This window comes from Pongo abelii, chromosome 4 (genome assembly GCF_028885655.2).
Source record: "Pongo abelii isolate AG06213 chromosome 4, NHGRI_mPonAbe1-v2.0_pri, whole genome shotgun sequence".
NCBI lineage: Eukaryota > Metazoa > Chordata > Mammalia > Primates > Hominidae > Pongo > Pongo abelii.
In genome coordinates, this window is record NC_071989.2 from 181,792,659 (window position 1) to 181,809,655 (window position 16,997).

At 50.9% G+C, this 16,997-nt stretch overlaps 1 protein-coding gene across 3 annotated transcripts in view; it reads left to right on the top strand.

Annotated features, from left to right (window-relative positions):
• ERGIC1 (endoplasmic reticulum-golgi intermediate compartment 1) overlaps positions 1-16,997 on the top strand; it is a 117,574-nt gene that overhangs the window by 88,251 nt on the left and 12,326 nt on the right. For all 3 annotated transcript variants that reach the window (XM_009241287.4, XM_024246878.3, XM_009241289.4), the window contains 4 exons: positions 714-818; positions 3,240-3,300; positions 9,211-9,311; positions 11,908-12,030. In XM_009241287.4, coding sequence (XP_009239562.2) covers positions 714-818; positions 3,240-3,300; positions 9,211-9,311; positions 11,908-12,030 — 390 coding nt within the window. The remainder of the gene's footprint in view (positions 1-713; positions 819-3,239; positions 3,301-9,210; positions 9,312-11,907; positions 12,031-16,997) is intronic.

A 16,997-nucleotide genomic window follows, 5' to 3' on the forward strand; every position in this document is an offset into this window, starting at 1 on the left:
TTCAGCTGATGGATGGGATGTCGGGAGTGAGAAAGGGGGGTTCCAGGATCATACCAAGGGTTCTAGTCTGAGCATCTGGGAGGAGGAGGAGGAGGAGGGACTTCGTGCTGAAACAAGGAGAAGCTGAGGTGGCTCCTGCCACATGGTTGTCACCAGCATCCTTCGTTCTATAAATACTCATCCAGCACCTCTTGCTGGCTTGGCTCTGCAAGGGCTTGAGACCCAGGGAAGAGATGAGGCTACCACAGTCTGTCCATCAGGGATCCCCTGTCTAGGGCACTGGGGCAAACTTGGGAAGGAAATGATAGGGGTTTGGAGTCCGAGGAAGCCGCATTAGTCTGTAGGCTCAGAGGTCATCCCCCAGCTGACTGTGGGGTCAGCCGCCCAGAATCCACAGAGCTGGAGGGGGAGCAGCTGCCATGAGTCCTGGCTTTGTGCCCATCGCCCAGATGGGCACTTCACATGCACCCTCTCACCAGATAGTCCTGGCAGCCTCCTCGGAAGCTATGGTAGTGCCCCCATTCTGCAGATGAGGAGCCTGAGGCCCAGAGAGATGGGATGACTCCTTTGCACAGTTGAAAATGATACAAGCAGGATCCAAACCCAGATCTGCCTGATTCCAGTGTCCTCCCTGGATCACACAGGGCGAGGCCCCAACATTCCGCCCCCTGGAGAAGTCGACCAAACTCCTGAAACTCACATTTCTCCCCCAGGTCCCCGGCAACTTCCACGTGTCCACACACAGTGCCACGGCCCAGCCACAGAACCCAGACATGACGCATGTCATCCACAAGCTCTCCTTTGGGGACACGCTACAGGTGAGCAGGGGACACTCGAGATGGCATGGCCGTGGGTGGGCCTTCAGGGGCTCTGTCACCCAGTGCCCTCTGCCCTCTCTGGGCACAAGGAAGAGTTATCCTTAAGGTGACATCTAAGCCAAGCCTGGAAGGGTAAGAAGGGTTTCACCAGGAACAGAACAGGAAAATGTGTCCTAGGCAGGGGCGTCTCAAACATCACCCCTCTCCTAGAGCACCCAGCTGGCAGTTTTCATATGAAAGACCCTCAAGGTTACTTTCAGAAAACTGGATCAGTAAGCGTATGTGACACGGCATGTTGTTCTATGCCGAGATGGTCCAGGGCACAAGGGCTCGCTTGGCAGCTGAGAGGGCCCAGAGCACTTGCCTGAAGTGGGAGCCGGCAGGTGGGGTGTGTGGGGTGCGAGAGACCCATGTTAGATTGAAGAAGGTCGAGACTGAAGGTCTGGTTGGTGACTCAGAGCACCCATCTGCAATGAGGAAGATGGACCCAGGAGGCAAGACTATAGGCAGGGAGGTGAGGGAAGGGCCCAGACCAAGGCAGGGTGGAGGGGAGAGGAGCAGAGGAGGAGCTGAGGAGTGGGGAGCAGTGGTCTCGCATTGCCGCATGCAGGGGCAAAACAGAAGGACACAGAAACTACAGTCCCAAGTTTAGTCATTAGTGGGGTGGAAATCTGATTTTTTAGAAAATGTACAAAACTTAGCTTAGGGCCCATCCATCCATTCATTTTCTGTCCATCCATCTATTCAACAAATATTTACGAAGTACCTACCGTGTGCCAGGCCTCGCATACCTTGGTGAGGACAAACATGGTCCCTGCCCACCTGGAGCTTCCAGTCTAGGGGGGAAGACAGATGTTGATCAAATAATGGTACAGGCCGGGCGTGGTGGCTCCCACCTGTAATCCCAGCACTGTGGAAGGCTTAGGCGGGTGAACTGCTTGAGGTCAGAAGTTTGGGACCAGCCTGGCCAACATGGTGAAACTCCACCTCTACTAAAAATACAAAAATTAGCCGGGCGTGGTGGCGGGCACCTGTAATCCCAGCTACTCAGGAGGCTGAGGCAGGAGAATCACTTGAACCCGGGAGGTGGAGATTGCAGTGAGCCGGCATCGCGCCACTGTACTCCAGCCTGGGTGAAAGAGTAAGACTCCTCTCAAAAAAAATAAAAATAAATGGTATAAATGAATGTGAGATAAAGCCATGACACATGACAATGGAAGAGAACATTCTAGCCTTCTTGTCTCTGTAACCACCATTCTCATGGGTTAGAAATGAAGCCTTCACACGGTCAGTCTCAAGCCAGCAAATAGACAAACTTCCTTTTCCTTGTTGAGGAATTGCAGTTCCTTCCAGTTGTTGAGGAGTTGCTTGTTGAGAACATGCAGTTGTGTTAAGTGCTCAGTAAACATCAGCCGCCTGAGACCAGGATCAGGGATTACGCCGCCCCACTGCTGCCCGCTGCTCCTGGAGTGGCCATCTCCACAGAATCACGTCCCCACCTACCTCTCTGATGTCTCCTGCTTCCTTCTATTCAGACACCTCACTCTCCTTCCTCCTGGGGGCCATGTAGGCCTGTCTCCATACTCAAGCCTTTGTACATGCTGCTTGCCAGTTTAACTTCCCACTTTCCTCCACATCTTGGTGTCAATGTCATTTCCTCCAGGAAGCCCTCCAGGGTGTCTAGCTCGATAACCCCTGTTAACCATGCCCATGGTAGCACGCTCCATTTACCAGGTATGCCTTGTCCTGCTTTAGATGTTCCTTGAGGCCAACCTGGTTTCCCATTGTCCTCGGAGAAAAGGTGGGATGTGGTTTTCAGCCCCACTCTACAGCAGCCCACCCCACTGCCCGGAGGAGGGTTCTCTTCACATCTGCTATATGTTCTCTGCAGCAGACATGATGGGGGGCCCACAGCTCTGGGGCATCCCTGCCTGGACTCCTCTATGGGCCTTTCAGAGGACCCTGGGATCTCAGGAGAAAACTTCTGGGACCCAGAATCCACGTTCACTTGAATTTTCTGTGTGACTTCATGGAAAGAGTCCAGCTTAGTGTCAGACAGACCTGATTTCAGAGTTTAGCTTAGCCACTTACCAGCCGGGCAAGTTTTGGTGTCTTTCCAAGCCTTGATTTGCTCTTCTGTAAAATGGGCCCAATAATACATCATTAGGGGCATGAAATGAAATTATATGAAGGGGCCAGGATGGAGCAGCACATAGTAGGGGCTAGAGATGGGAAACAAGCTTGTGCCTACTGTGTGCCAGGCCTCTGCTGCCTCTTGCTCCCCACAAATCTGCTGGAGCCCCCTTTTACACATTGGTAGGGTTCCTAGACCAGGTGGTACCTGGCCATCCCCCACAGCCAGGGCCAGGCCTGGAGGTGGAGGTGTCCTGGGGACCATCCCCTCACTGCATTTTTCCACAGGTCCAGAACATCCACGGAGCTTTCAATGCTCTCGGGGGAGCAGACAGACTCACCTCCAACCGTATGTATCCCTGCTGGGAACAGCCTTCTGCTCGAAGATGCGCAGTACAGCAGGCAGGGAGGGGGAGGGCAGAGAGGTGGGGGTGCCTGTGCAGCACCCACTCCAAGGCAGGGAGGCTGCTGCTTACACTCCATTCCCACAGCTAGCCAGTGGGAGGGTGGACCCAGCCCCGTCCAGACCCAGACCCTGACGGAGAAGGAAGAAGGCTTGTCCCTGGGAAGATACATGCCCTCCCTTGGCACAGCAGACGCACGCACACAGTGGATACCAGCTGTTACCATTATTGTTGCTGTCATCACAGCCACATCATCATCCTTAGTTGAACTAATTACCTAAGATCCCACAGGGAGCTATGGCAGAACCAGAATCTGTTCTGGCTCCAGGTCGCACCGTGAGAACAGGTCTGTGGGTGGCCCAGTCAGCTCTGACCACATGGCTGCCTCCCCCACACCTCACTCTCCTCCTGCTCAGACTCCTCCCATCGACAGTGGCTCCTCCTAGAGTCCTCGCCCTCCTTAGCTCCCTGGCACTTTGGCCCAGATCAAAGAGAACAGCACATCTCCACACGCAGACAGGACAGCACACATACTTGTGCGTGCACACCAACACACATGAGCTCACGTGGGCTCAGACACATGCACAGAATGGGCCCGGAGGCCTGTCCGCTCAAGCAGACCCGCAGACCCACTGCTGCACAGGGTACCTGGATTTTTCTTATTTCCTCACTTGAGCTCACCTTTTAACCCACATCTTTTCTTATTATTTCCTGAAATGTGTTTGCTCTCCCGTTGTCAGGGATCCAAGGCAAAGAAAACATCCCTCTGTGACCTGCCCCCTGACAAATCAAACCTCATTTTCCTGTGTCCCTGTGAATCCTTGTCCGTAAGCAGAAGTCACTTTTCTTTTTTTCCAAGGCATGGATTGCAGTTTATCGTCTGCTTTTTGTACTTGACCTTATTACATAGCCACGATTTTCTTACTTTCCAGTTGTAATGGGAGCACAGTTGTCCATCTTGCAGCTCTGCTGTGCTTTTCTTTTTTTTTTTTTTTTTTTTTTTTTGAGACAGAGTCTCACTCTGTCACCCAGGCTGGAGTGCAATGGCACAGTCTCAGCTCACTGCAACCTCAGCCTCCTGGGTTCAAGCAATTCTCCTGTCTCAGTCTCCCGAGTAGCTGGGATTACAGGTGCCCACCACAATGTCCGGCTAATTTTCTGTATTTTTAGTTGAGACAGGGTTTCACCACATTGGCCAGGCTGGTCTCGAACTCCTGACCTCAGGTGATCCGTCCCCACTCTGCTCTGCTTTTCTAAGTCATTGTCTTCTCACTGAAAGCATCTGTCGTTTCCTGTGTTTCACTGTGGCAGTAATGCCTCTGATATGTACAGGGTTGGCGCTCTGTTACCCGGTTGCTTTCCAGCTGTGTCTGGTTCCCATTCATGCTGCCTCCAGCAACGGATAAGTATACGGCAGCACCTCCTTATTTGAGTGCAAATGTCTGGTTGTAATAGAGGTAGATGATTCTTGGTGTGGTGCCGTGGTCACTGTTGTTTTGTGTCATGGTAACATGTCATCCAACGTTGGCTGTCCACAAATGTCTGCAGCTACGACAGACCCTCAGCTGCTGGACAGGAAAGAGGATCAACATAAGAAGGCCCGGAGTGTGCAAGCAGAGAGAAGGTGTGGATAGAAAACCTTGCCTTCTCCAGGGCTAGTGACGAAAGCCATCTCAGGCTGGCTTAAGTGGAGAGAAAAAAGCATGAGATCAAGCAATGGACAGCCGGGGAAGGGCTGGCTTTTATTTCCTCGGCTCCCAAGCTCAGTCCCCAGCGCTGGGCCTTTGCCTTTGTAGGTCCCTCTGTGCCCACGTCTTGCTATGGGGGTTGTTTCTTGGCATTAAGGTCTCAGTTCAAATGCCACCGCCTCCAAGAAGCCCTCGCTGGTCACCCTATCTAAAGTAACCCTCACTCCTAAGGACAAACCTGTTTTTTCTTCCTAGCATAGACCACTCTCTGAAATCACCTTGTTCTCCCACTCATCTGCTGCCCTTGGCTGTTGCACCAGCTAGAACATAGCACTCTGCCTTGCCCATGGCTTTGTCCCCAGGACCCAGCCCTATGCCCAGGGTATAGTGGGTATATAATCGATGATAAGAGGCCTGGAGGCCACTGTGGAAGAGCTCCTGCTGGATGGTGGTGGAGTGCGGTCATGAGGACCTCGGCCTCCAGTGTCTTGCTCCACTCTTTCCCAGCCCTGTGGTCTTGGGAAAGTCATTTAACTCTGCTAAGCCTCAGTTTCTGCATCTGTAAAGTGGGAAGAATCCTCTCCACCTTAAGCCTTGCCATGAGGATTAATGAGATACGTGTACAGAGTTTAGTACACGGCCTGCCACATTGTGAGCGCTCAATAAATGTTGGCTGTTCTCTTCATTGTCGTCAGCAGCTAACTTCAGGAACGAGATCCCCTGGGGCAGAATCGAAGGAGAACCTTTCCTATATCGAATTGTATCTTGTATTGTGGTACTGAACTGTTTAACTGGTCCCGAATGATATAACTGGGATGAAACCAGCTTGTCATGTATATGTATTCACATAATATGGGCTGTCATATATATATATGTGTGTGTGTGTGTGTGTGTGTGTGTGTGTGTGTATGTGTGTATAAGTATACACACACACACATATATATGGGCTGCTGGTTTTAAGAATGCAGATTCTGGGCCCCACTCCAGTGGTGGGATAGGGATTAAACAAGATTGGCCGTACGTTGGTAATTGCTGAAGTTGGGAAATGGGTACGTGGGAGTCCATTATACGATTCCCTATGTTTTAGGTTTGAATTTTTCCATAAGAAGATTTTGCGGGTAGGGGAGGAGGGAGTGAGCCTGAAGGGAATGTGGGCCGGCCTAGACCAGGTTGGAGCCAGCAGTCTCTAGGAATGGTCAACTCACAAGGAATCCACATGGGTGTAATTAACTGCAGTGTCTCCAGTGGGCATTTGGCAAATTGTATCAAAGGCCTCAAAAATGGTCATTGCCTTTGAGTCATCAATTGTACTCATAGGAGAGTAAGCTAAGGAAATAATTAAGAGAGTGTACAAAGATCTAGGAAAATAATGTTCATTAGGTCATTGTTTATAAGAATGAAAATGAGGAACCACGTCAGTGTCCAGCCATAGGGGGTTGACTGAGCATGGTAACTGCCCAAGATGAGCGAGGTGTGTCAGGACCTTACTGGCAGTCAGGCAGCAAACATTTATTGAGCACCTACTATATTCTGGGCATTGGGCTAGGTTCTGGGGATAGAGAGATGAATAAAACAAACTCTCTGCGGAGCTTATGTTCTGTGTCTTAGAACTTATGTTCAGTTCTTAGAAAAAGATGGCTGGGCGCGGTGGCTCACGCCTGTAATCCCAGCACTTTGGGAGGCCGAGGCGGGTGGATCACAAGGTCAGGAGTTCAAGACCAGCCTGGCCAAGATGGTGAAACCCCATCTCTACTAAAAATACAAAAAATTAGCCGGGCGCGGTGGCAGGCGCCTGTAGTCCCAGCTACTCAGGAGGCTGAGGAAGGAGAATCACTTGAACCCGGAGGGTGGAGGTTGCAGTGAGCCAAGATCATGCCACTGCACTCCAGCCTGGGTGACAGAGTGAAACTCTGTCTCAAAAAAAAAAAAAAAAAAAGATACAGTATGGTCCTATTTTAGGAAAATATAAACATATGTATAAACATGTCTGGCAGTTTATATGTGAGAATGTGAACCATAGTTTTCTGAGGATGGTCAATGTATGGTGATTTTTTATTTTGTCCTTGGTGATCACCTGTGTTTTGTACAATTTTTTCTTTTTTTTTTTGAGATGGAGTCTCGCTCTGTTGCCCAGGCTGGAGTGCAGTGGCGGCTCACTGCAACCTCCACCTCCCGGGTTCAAGCGATTCTCCTGCTTCAGCCTCCCTAGTAGCCGAGACTACAGGTGTGTGCCACCAGGCTTGGCTAATTTTTGTATTTTTAGTAGATATGGGGTTTCACCATGTTGGCCAGGCTGGTCTTGAACTCCTCACCTCAAGTGATCCTCCCACCTCGGCCTCCCTAAGTGCTGGGATTACAGGCATGAGCCTTGTACAAATTTTAACAAGAAATATTACAGGGGTGATTTTGATAAGGCATTCACTTTTTCATTCCATCAAGTTTTTAACCTAGGGCAATAGGCGTTTGGACACCACTCTCAAGCATGGTCTTGGGCTCTTGTTTTAAAAGTGCAAATTCTGAGCTCCACCCTTGACCCATTTAGCGGGATCCTCCTGGAAAGAGGTCCAGGTGTCTTTTAATTCCAAATGATTCGACTGCTTCTGACATCTGAGAACCATTTCAGGGTTGAACAGAGGGATGTTGGAGTCTTCATGGACTGGGCTCTGCGGCTGCAGGACTTTTCTCGGGTTTTCAGAGGAACCTACTCAAAACAATTCAGGAAGCGCTTCCTTTGCTTACTGAGATATGGCTTTGGCAGCAAGGGGCAGGGAGGGAGTGTCAGGGCAGTGAAAGCTGTCTGCATCCCCAGCCTTCTTACAGAAGGGGACTGACTCGACTATGCGACCAGGATTAGAACCCACAGGCCTAAATTTCTGTGTTATTTTAGCTCTGTAGTCCATGACGCAAGATTCTGGAAGGCCCATGAGCTTCCTATAAGCATCCCAGAAGGCCCAGGAGAGTTCATACCTTTCCTGAGTGATATTTGGCAGCTCTGGGCCAGCATTTTATCAGCCCAGCATAAACTGGACTCCAGTTACCTCATGCTTATCAGCAGCTGATTCATCTGTGCTTTCATTCATGCCCCTGTCCAGTCATCCTTCCATCCGTTCATTCATTCAGTAAGCATTTGCCACGGTCCACTTGGTACCAGGCCCTGCATGGGGCTCTGGGGACACAGAGATGAGTAAGGCTCCATCCCTGCCTTCAGCAGCTCCCCCATCCAGGAAGAACTGATATGCTGTTGATTTCTTTCCCCATTTTCAGTTCATCAGTGCTTCATTGGTGCAGTTTTTCTGGTTGATAGGCTCTTTTCTTTTTAATACTGAAACCTAGTTTGTTTTAAAAGTAAAACTATTCAAACAATGTCAGAGGATGTACAATGAAATGGGATCTTTCTCAAATCCTGCCTTCCTCCCCAGAAGCTAAAGCTGCCCGTGGTTCCTTGGGCATCTTTCCAGATAATTCTCCTATATATTTACATGGATAGAGAGTGTCTCCTCCTCCCCCAGTCCATGGACACATGTGTATCCTGTCCCATGACTTGGTTCTTTTCCCTGTTGGAGAATAGCTGCTCCTAGCACCCACTTTTTTTTTTTTTTTTTTTTTTTGAGACGGAGTCTTGCTGTGTCGCCCAGGCTGGAGTGCAGTAGCGTGATCTTAGCTCACTGCAACCTCCGCCTCCCAGGTTCAAGCGATTCTCCTGCCTCAGCCTCCTGAGTAGCTGGGATTACAGGCACCCGCCACCACACCTGGCTAATTTTTGAATTTTTAGTAGAGACGGGGTTTCACCATCTTGGGCAGGCTGGTCTCAAGCTCCTGACTGCAGATGATCCACCCGCCTCGGCCTCCCAAAGTACTGGGATTACAGGCGTGAGCCACTGCGCCCAGCCAACACTCACTCTTTCATGGTTGCTCTATTGATGGACATTTGGGTTGTTTCCAGAATTTTAATAATGTATACAGTGCAGGAGGAAAGATCCTGATGCATAGAGTCTCCCAATTCCCGGTATCCAAGGGGAGAAGATGAAGAGCAGTTAGTTGGTGTTAAAAGTGGGGAATGAGCCCCCTGCCGTGCCCAGGGAATTTAGGCTTAGGATTGAAATGACATAGAGCTGTCAGCGGGCAGTGCCCATCCCCCTGCTTCATTCTGCTGTGTCCTTCCCGCAGCCCTGGCCTCCCACGACTACATCCTGAAGATTGTGCCCACGGTTTATGAGGACAAGAGTGGCAAGCAGCGGTACTCCTACCAGTACACGGTGGCCAACAAGGTGCGCGGGCGGTGGCTGGGCCGAGCTGTGTGCGGCGGCGCCCTCTGCTGACGGAGAGCAGAGACGACAGGCGGCTGCACAGACACACTTTCTTCTGGTTCCTTTCTGGAGGCCTTTCCTGGGGATTAGCTTGGGCCAGGCGCTGTCTCTGGGTAAAATTGAAAGGCCCAGTCCCTGCCATGTGGCAGTCTCAGAGTCAAGGAGAACAGATCTAACCAGGAGATAGGGTGTGATGCGTTTGAGAAAGAGCAGGTAGTCTCCATCCTACAAAGGTCCTGGGGTTGCAGGTCTCAAACAGCCCTGCATCTCGTCTGAGTCCTTTAGACCCAGACCCCTGGGTGCTCACCACAGACAGACACTCCTGCTCTCAGGACACAGGCACTTTACCCAAGCTCATGAGGCTGCCGAGTCACACCAAGATGGCTGTTGATTAATTTGCTGTTGATTGACAGGGGTGTCCCCAGGACCCCAACACTCAAAGTCATGGAGAAGACGCCAGGCCTTAGTGGGCAGCAGAGCATGGTGAGAGTCTGCAGAGTGGGATGATCCGGCAATTAGTGGTCTCAAGACAAGACAGGCTTGGGCTTCCCCGGGGGTATCCCACCAATGGGACATGAATACTTCAAACCTGGTGGTTGAAATGCCCCTGCTAGACCCTGGTGGATGGGTTTTTCCCACTTACCACCAGGACTGTCCTTTTTCTTCTGTTCCAAGGCTGCCCAAACCCCTTATAAGTGATACCTGTTTAGCTCAGTTAATTATAACAATAGTAGGAGGCATAGCTGTCACTCATTGAGTACTTCCTGGGGGCTAGACGTGCTAAGCTCTCTTCTTCCGTCTTCTCAATCATCATGACAGCTCTGATGTTGAGACTGTTATTGAGCCCATTTTGTTGATTTGGCCATTGAGGCACTGAGAGGTGGTTGTAGAGCTATAAAGTGGCTGAGTGGGGATTAGAACAGGTTTTGCTTGGGCTCCAGAGCCTGGCTTCTTGATCACCTCACGCCTCAGTCTGAGGAAGGGGCTGTGAGTCTGCCCACCTGCGAGCTGCTCTCTGTCCAATGACCTAGTCCCTCTGTTCTGACTCGCCCTAAATTGATGTTCCCAGGAGCCCTGTTTCTTTTATTCACTGTTTCACGGGGGGCATCTCATTGTAACCCTTACATGCTCATAGCAGCTAACAGATGGAAAATCACAGATGCAAGCTCAGGACCACGCTGCAGTTCAAATTCCAGCTCAGTCATTCACTAGCTATTGACCCGAGACATGTCACATAGCCACTGTGTGCCTCAGTTTACTCATTCATAAAATGGAGATGATACTTTATAAGAGTGCTGTCACATGAGGCAATGTTTTCAAAAATGCCTAACCCACCAAAAAAAAAAAAAGCCTTTAGGTAAATGATACTGACTGCTGCTGTTTTTCACTGTTTTTCTTTGTCCCTCAACTCTGGCTTGTGACCCAGACAGTCACCCTGCCCCAGCAGCTCTCCTGGAGAAAGCTGGTCTTCCCTTACTCAAAGCTCCTTTTCCCAATGCTTTGGCAAGGCCCAGCAGCCAGAACAGCTTGCTCAGCTTCTCTATGGCTGCAGCCGCACTCTGCCCGGGAGCAGGCTGCAGTGACCCAGTGGGAGGTCAGGGCTCAGTGTTACTTACCCCTGGAGGGGCCTCGGCTCCTCAGGCTCAGCATGTGGGGTTGGGGGTACCCCAGTGGTTCAATTTGGCCTCCAGTTGTTGCAGACTTTAGCACCTTGAAGTGCCCAAACTGGAGAGATCCCAGGAGTCATCATCCCAGGCCCATCTGTGTTTAGATGGGGAAGCCAAGTCCCTGAGGGAGGGAGGGGCTGGCCCAAGGACGCACTGTTAGTTCAGCCTCTTAGTATCCTTAGTCCCTGCTGTGTGCATTCTCAGGGAGGTTGGTGGCAGGGCGGGGCCTTCTGGCTTTGCAGTTCAGTCTATTTCTCTGAAGAAGCTAGCCCACTCCCCACACGGTGTTTACACCCGTCACACGCACACACACTGGGACTCCTGCTTATTCATCATGTGTGGCTCAGAATGTCCCCTCCCCAGTCTCCCAGATGCCTCCCGGGAGAATGGGTCATTCATTCATTCCCCTCAACTCTCCATGTCCCTCCATCCCACATGCGTGATGTCGCAGTGTTAGGGATATTCTTATGTCTTCCTCCTTCTGCAGACTGTGACTCCCTCTGGGGAAAGAGCAGGACGTTCAGCAAACCATTGTTGAATAAATGAATGGATTTCGCATGGCCCAGAGGTTGAAGGAGGCAATAGCCAAAAATTGCACTTTTCCTTTTACAGCTCTGATTTCTAATTTATTTTCTGATTCTGGTGCTGCTTGCAGCTCACATGGTCAATTTCTAAACAACCAAGGGGGTCAAAAATGCCCAGCTGTGCACGGCAGAGTTTAGGGCCTCCAGGGGAAGGGATGTGAGAGAGGGAGTGGGGGAGTCTGGCTTCATGGGGCGGAGAGGGAGGAAAGTCCTTTCTGGAGGGTTGCTGGGGGGCCCTCTGCAATCCAGTCCCCACCCACCCTGAGACACAGTTTGTACTTCTGATTCTCGTATCCTCTACCCCAGGAATACGTCGCCTACAGCCACACGGGCCGCATCATCCCTGCAATCTGGTTCCGCTACGACCTCAGCCCCATCACAGTCAAGTACACAGAGAGACGGCAGCCGCTGTACAGATTCATCACCACGGTGAGTGGCCTGGGGCAGTGGGCCGGACCCTGAGCCAGCCACCCTGTGCCTGCTCTGGGCCTCTTTCCTTGGCACCCCTCACCTGCTCTCGCTGAAACAGGATGCAGCCTGCAGGGCTAGGGGCTCTGGCTGGGCACAGGAGGCTTTGACCCTAAGGATGCTGAGAAATGTCAGAAACACATCAGTATCAATGACATTTGTCTAGAAAGTATTTTCCAGAGGGGAATGCCCTGAAATCCATTTAATTCCTGAAGCAAGTCTCCATATGTTTCCACTAGATGTTTAGGATTTTCTCCAGCTTTTTATTGTTATGGAAATTATTCTTAGCAGAGTTTATCCTTTAATGTATAAATTTTGCACCAAAGACTTAACTCATTTTCTTTCCAGGTCTAATTTCCAGTTATAGCTGCTGATAGGGTCCGATTTTTCTCTTTCCTTCCTCCCTGTTCTCTCTTTTTTGCCATGGTCTCTAGCACATCCAGTTTTCTCTAGGGCAGCTTCAAGCTGATGTTAGTTTTCCTTTATGCTGATTATTTCTATCACGTCTACTGTTTCCTGGCCTCCCATTCAGAAGGTCCTGGGGTCAGAACAGGAGGGTCAGGGTGCCCTTCTTCACCCAAGAGGCCCAGGAGGTACTGAAGAAGCTAGAGTTAGCTGAGGTGGAAGAGACAGGGTGGCTATCCCCACTTCACAGATTTGGAAACTGAGACCTAAAGATAAATATAGCATTGGGAGGCCCTTATGCTTCTGTATTTCTTTATACTTGTAACGATGGTTCAAGATCAAGGGTCTTGGCTCTTTCATTTCCCACAATAACTAGGTCAGTATTAGTCAGGACTCTGTTACCGAAGATCCAGAACCAGACTTTGAGCTGGCCTGAGGAGGAGATGTTCTCAGGCATGGCTGGATCCAGCCTCGAATGTTGCCAGGAGTAGATCTCTATCTTCGGATCTGCTTTCCACTATACTGGCTTCATCTTCAATAGAATTTACCAGTAGAAATGGCCTCTTTCTCAGTCATTCTAACCAAGTCCTAGATAGGACAGAGCTCTCACTGGCCCAGCTCAGGCCTCATGCCATCCTTGTGGCCTGGGAAATCAAATGTTCTCGTTGGCCAGGCTTAGGCCCTGTACCCTCTCTGATGTCAACCCCATCCAAACTGCAGGGACACAGATTGTGAGGAATGAAGTTCCTCAAGAGAAAAGGCAGGGACCAGCTACTGGAAGAGGAAAGAGTGGGTGCCAGGAGGCAGAACAGTGGGATGTTGTGACAGGGTCTCTGCCTTCTCATCTGTGACGTAAGAACGATCATCTCTGTTCCTGCCACCTCCCAGGGCCTTGTGGGACTCAGAGGAAATCGTGAAAGGAGAAGCTGTTTGCAGATATGAAAAGCCAAGTAGGACGGGGCACAGTGGCTCACACTTGTAGTCCCAGCACTCTGGGAGGCTGAGGCAGGAGGATCGCTTGAGGCCAGGAGTTTGAAACCAGCCTGGGCAACATTGTGAAAGCCTGTCTCTAAGAATCTTCTTAAATTAGCTGGGTATGGTGGTGCACGCACCTGTAGTCCCAGCTACTTAGGAGGCTGAGGTGAGAGGATCACTTGAGCCCAGGATTTTAAGTTTAGAGTAAGTTATGATCATGCACTCCAGCCTGGGCAACAGAGCGAGACCCTTTCTCTAAAAAACAGAACCCCCCGGAAAACAGACAGAGAGATACAAAGGGTGTCATAAGTCTGGTGCTTACATGAGCCTCAGAACAGTTTTTTGCTGTTCTCTTTGACCACATCAAAGTTAGAAACTTCTGTTCAACAAATGGCACATAACATAACGCAAAAATGTCACACGCAGCCTGGGAAAAGATACTTGCCATCCATATGGGAAAGGGGTAGCCTTCAGAATTCATATGTAAAGAACTCCTACAGATCAGTAAGAAAAAATTAACAACCAAAAAAAATAGACAAGGCCAAGGACCAGCTCTTCACAGAGGAGATGATACTGGCAGTGACAAGATGCCCAAGTTCACTAGAAATTGGAGGGATGAGATTTAAAACAAGACTCAATTCAGGCCAGATGTGGTAGCTCACACCTGTAATCCCGGCACTCTGGGAGGTGGAAGCAGGAGGATCACTTGAGGCCAGGAGTTTGAAACCAGCCTGGTCACCGCAGCAAGACCCCCTCCCTACAAAAGAAAAGTTAAAAAATTAGCTAGACATAGTGGTGCATGCCTGTAATTTCAGCTACTTGGGAGGCTGAGGTGGGAGGATTGCTTGAGCATGGGAGGTTGACACTGCAGTAAGCCATGATGCTGCCACTGCACTCCAGCCTGGGCAACAGAGTGAGACCCGGTCTCAGAAAAATAAAAATATTAAAAGACCCAGTTGAATCCTACTGGACTGACAGAAATTGAAAACTTGCCCGGCTCACACCTGTAATTCCAGCACTTTGGGAGGCCGAGGCAGGCAGATCACCTGAGGTCAGGAGTTCAAGACCAGCCTAGCCAACATGGCAAAACACTACTAAAAATACAAAAATGAGCGGGGCATGGTGGTGTGCGCCTGTAATCCCAGCTACTTGGGAGGCTGAGGTGGGAGAATTACTTGAACCTGGGAGGCAGAAGTTGCAGTGAGCCAGGATCACTCCAGTGCACTCTGGCCTGGGCAACAGAGTGAGACTCTGTCTCAAAAAATAAAAAAAAAGAAATTGAAAACCTGCTACTGCAAAGATTGGGAAGATGTGAAGCCATGGGAACCCATATGTAGTACTGGTGTGCAGGGACATGGGTACAGCTACTCTGAGGGGAGATGCACAGACCCCGGGACCCAAAAAATCAGGGGATTTGTGAGCAAATGATTTAACCCAAGACCCCGCAGGGTAGCACACCCCAAGTGGGTCTTGGTGCTGATTCTTACTGCAGCTCTCCTACTCCACACCCATGATAAGCCACACACAAAGATACAAGTAGGTTCCCTGGTGCCTCCATGAAGGTCTAGACCACTCCTCAGAGGCCCTAGGGTCTGTAGGATTGACTATAGCAGAGAAACCCCCTCCAGCCATGCCTCACAGTAGAGTTCAGAAGGCTCTTCTCTGTCCCCATTTCTGTTTGCTCCTGTATGGAAAGCAGCTGAGACTCTGGGCATTACAATCATTTGGCAATGGCCGGGCATGGTGGCTTATGCCTGTAATCCCAGCACTTTGGGAGGCTGAGGCGGGGGATCACTTGAGGTCAGGAGTTCAAGACCAGCCTGGCCAACATGGCAAAACCTCGTCTCTAGTGAAAATACAAACATTAGCCGAGCATGGGGGTGAGCACTTGTAGTCCCAGCTACTCAGGAGGCTGAGGCCGGAGAATCCCTTGAACCCAGAAGGCAGACGTTGCAGTGAGCTGAGCTGATGCCACTGCACTGCAGCCTGGGTGCCAGAGCGAGACTCTATCTCAAAAAAAAAAAAAAAAAAAAAAAAAAAGGAAAGAAATCGGCAGGGCACGGTGGCTCGCACATGTAATCCCAGCACTTTGGGAGGCTGAGGTGGGTGGATCACCAGGTCAGGAGTTTGAGACCAGCCTGACCAACATTGTGAAACCCCATCTCCACTAAAAGTACAAAAAAATCAGCTGGGCGTGATGGCACGTGCTTGTAGTCCCAGCTACTTGGGAGGGTGAGGCAGGAGAATTGCTTGAACCCGGCAGGCAGAGGTTGCAGTGAGCCGAGATCACGCCACTGCACTCCGGTCTGAGCAATACAGTGAGACTCCATCTCAAAAAAAAAAAAAAAGAAAGAAAAAAGAAAAGAAATCACTTGGCAAGTGGCTGAGAAATGAGGCAACTTCATTTATTCACTTAACATTTCCTAGAATTCACTATGTGCCAGCCCCTGTAGCAGGCACCAGGGTTAGCTGAATCATACACAGTCCCTGCCTTGAAGGAGCCCCCTGCTGGAGGAGCAGATGAGTGAGCCCAGGGAGCACTGACCGGCTCTAGTGGAGTTGTGCGCCAGACACTGCAGGCAAACAAGAGGGCGCCATCCCCTTTGTTTGGGAAGCTCTAACAATGGAACCCTGTGATGGGCCTTGAGCTGAGGAGGAAGGGCCCGGGAAAGGGAATACTATGTGCAGAGGTGCCCAGTATAACATGTCCTATGGGGCCATGCCACCCCCTTTGGCAGGTGACGGACTCCCCAGTGAGCTGCTGACCTTCTGAGAGCAGGAGGCTCCAAGAAGCCACGGGGAAGACCCTTCCTTCGTCAGAGACCCAATGCCTCTATGACTCCTCCTTCTCTTCCTGTCCTTGTCCTCCATCTCTGCCCCATCCACCTCTGCTCAAGCGTGGGCTGGCAAAGCCTCAGGCTTGTGGGCCACACTGCTGCCGGGAACTTCCTGACATCATTAGCCTGGTGGTTCTTCTGAAGGCCCCGTGCCACCACCTTGGTTGCCATGGTAACCGTGGGGTCAGCTCTGAAGGAGCCAGCCGGCCGGCTGTCCCTGGCAGATGGCGTCATTGTGGAGCTTCAAAGGCCCTTGTCACAGGGCAGCAGATGTGGGGATGACGCCAGCACTCAGACACACACATACACACACGGCACAAAGATCCCTGGGAGCCCTCGGAGGGCGGGGTGGGGCCGGGATGGAAGTGGAGGCACCTGCTGTGGCTTCTCTTTCTCTCTTTTTAAAATTAAACACTTGCGTGCAAAGCCCCTAAACGGCAAATGGGGGCCTCTGCAAATAGCTCCTTAGAGGGGCTGCAGATGAAGAGGGGCTTAGGTCAGGATGTCGTCATGTGGCGGCTGCGGGGCTGGGAGGCAGCTGTGGGTGGGCTGGAGGGTGGGAGGGTAGAGGCAGGTGGGGCCTCCCAGATGCATTACCAAGTGTTAAGTACCTGGCTGCTTCCAGGTTGCCCCTCCGGGGTCTCATTGTCCCAAAAGGGCTTGTTTATCCCTAGCCTACAACAGTTTTTCCTCCTGGAACTCTTTAGCCAG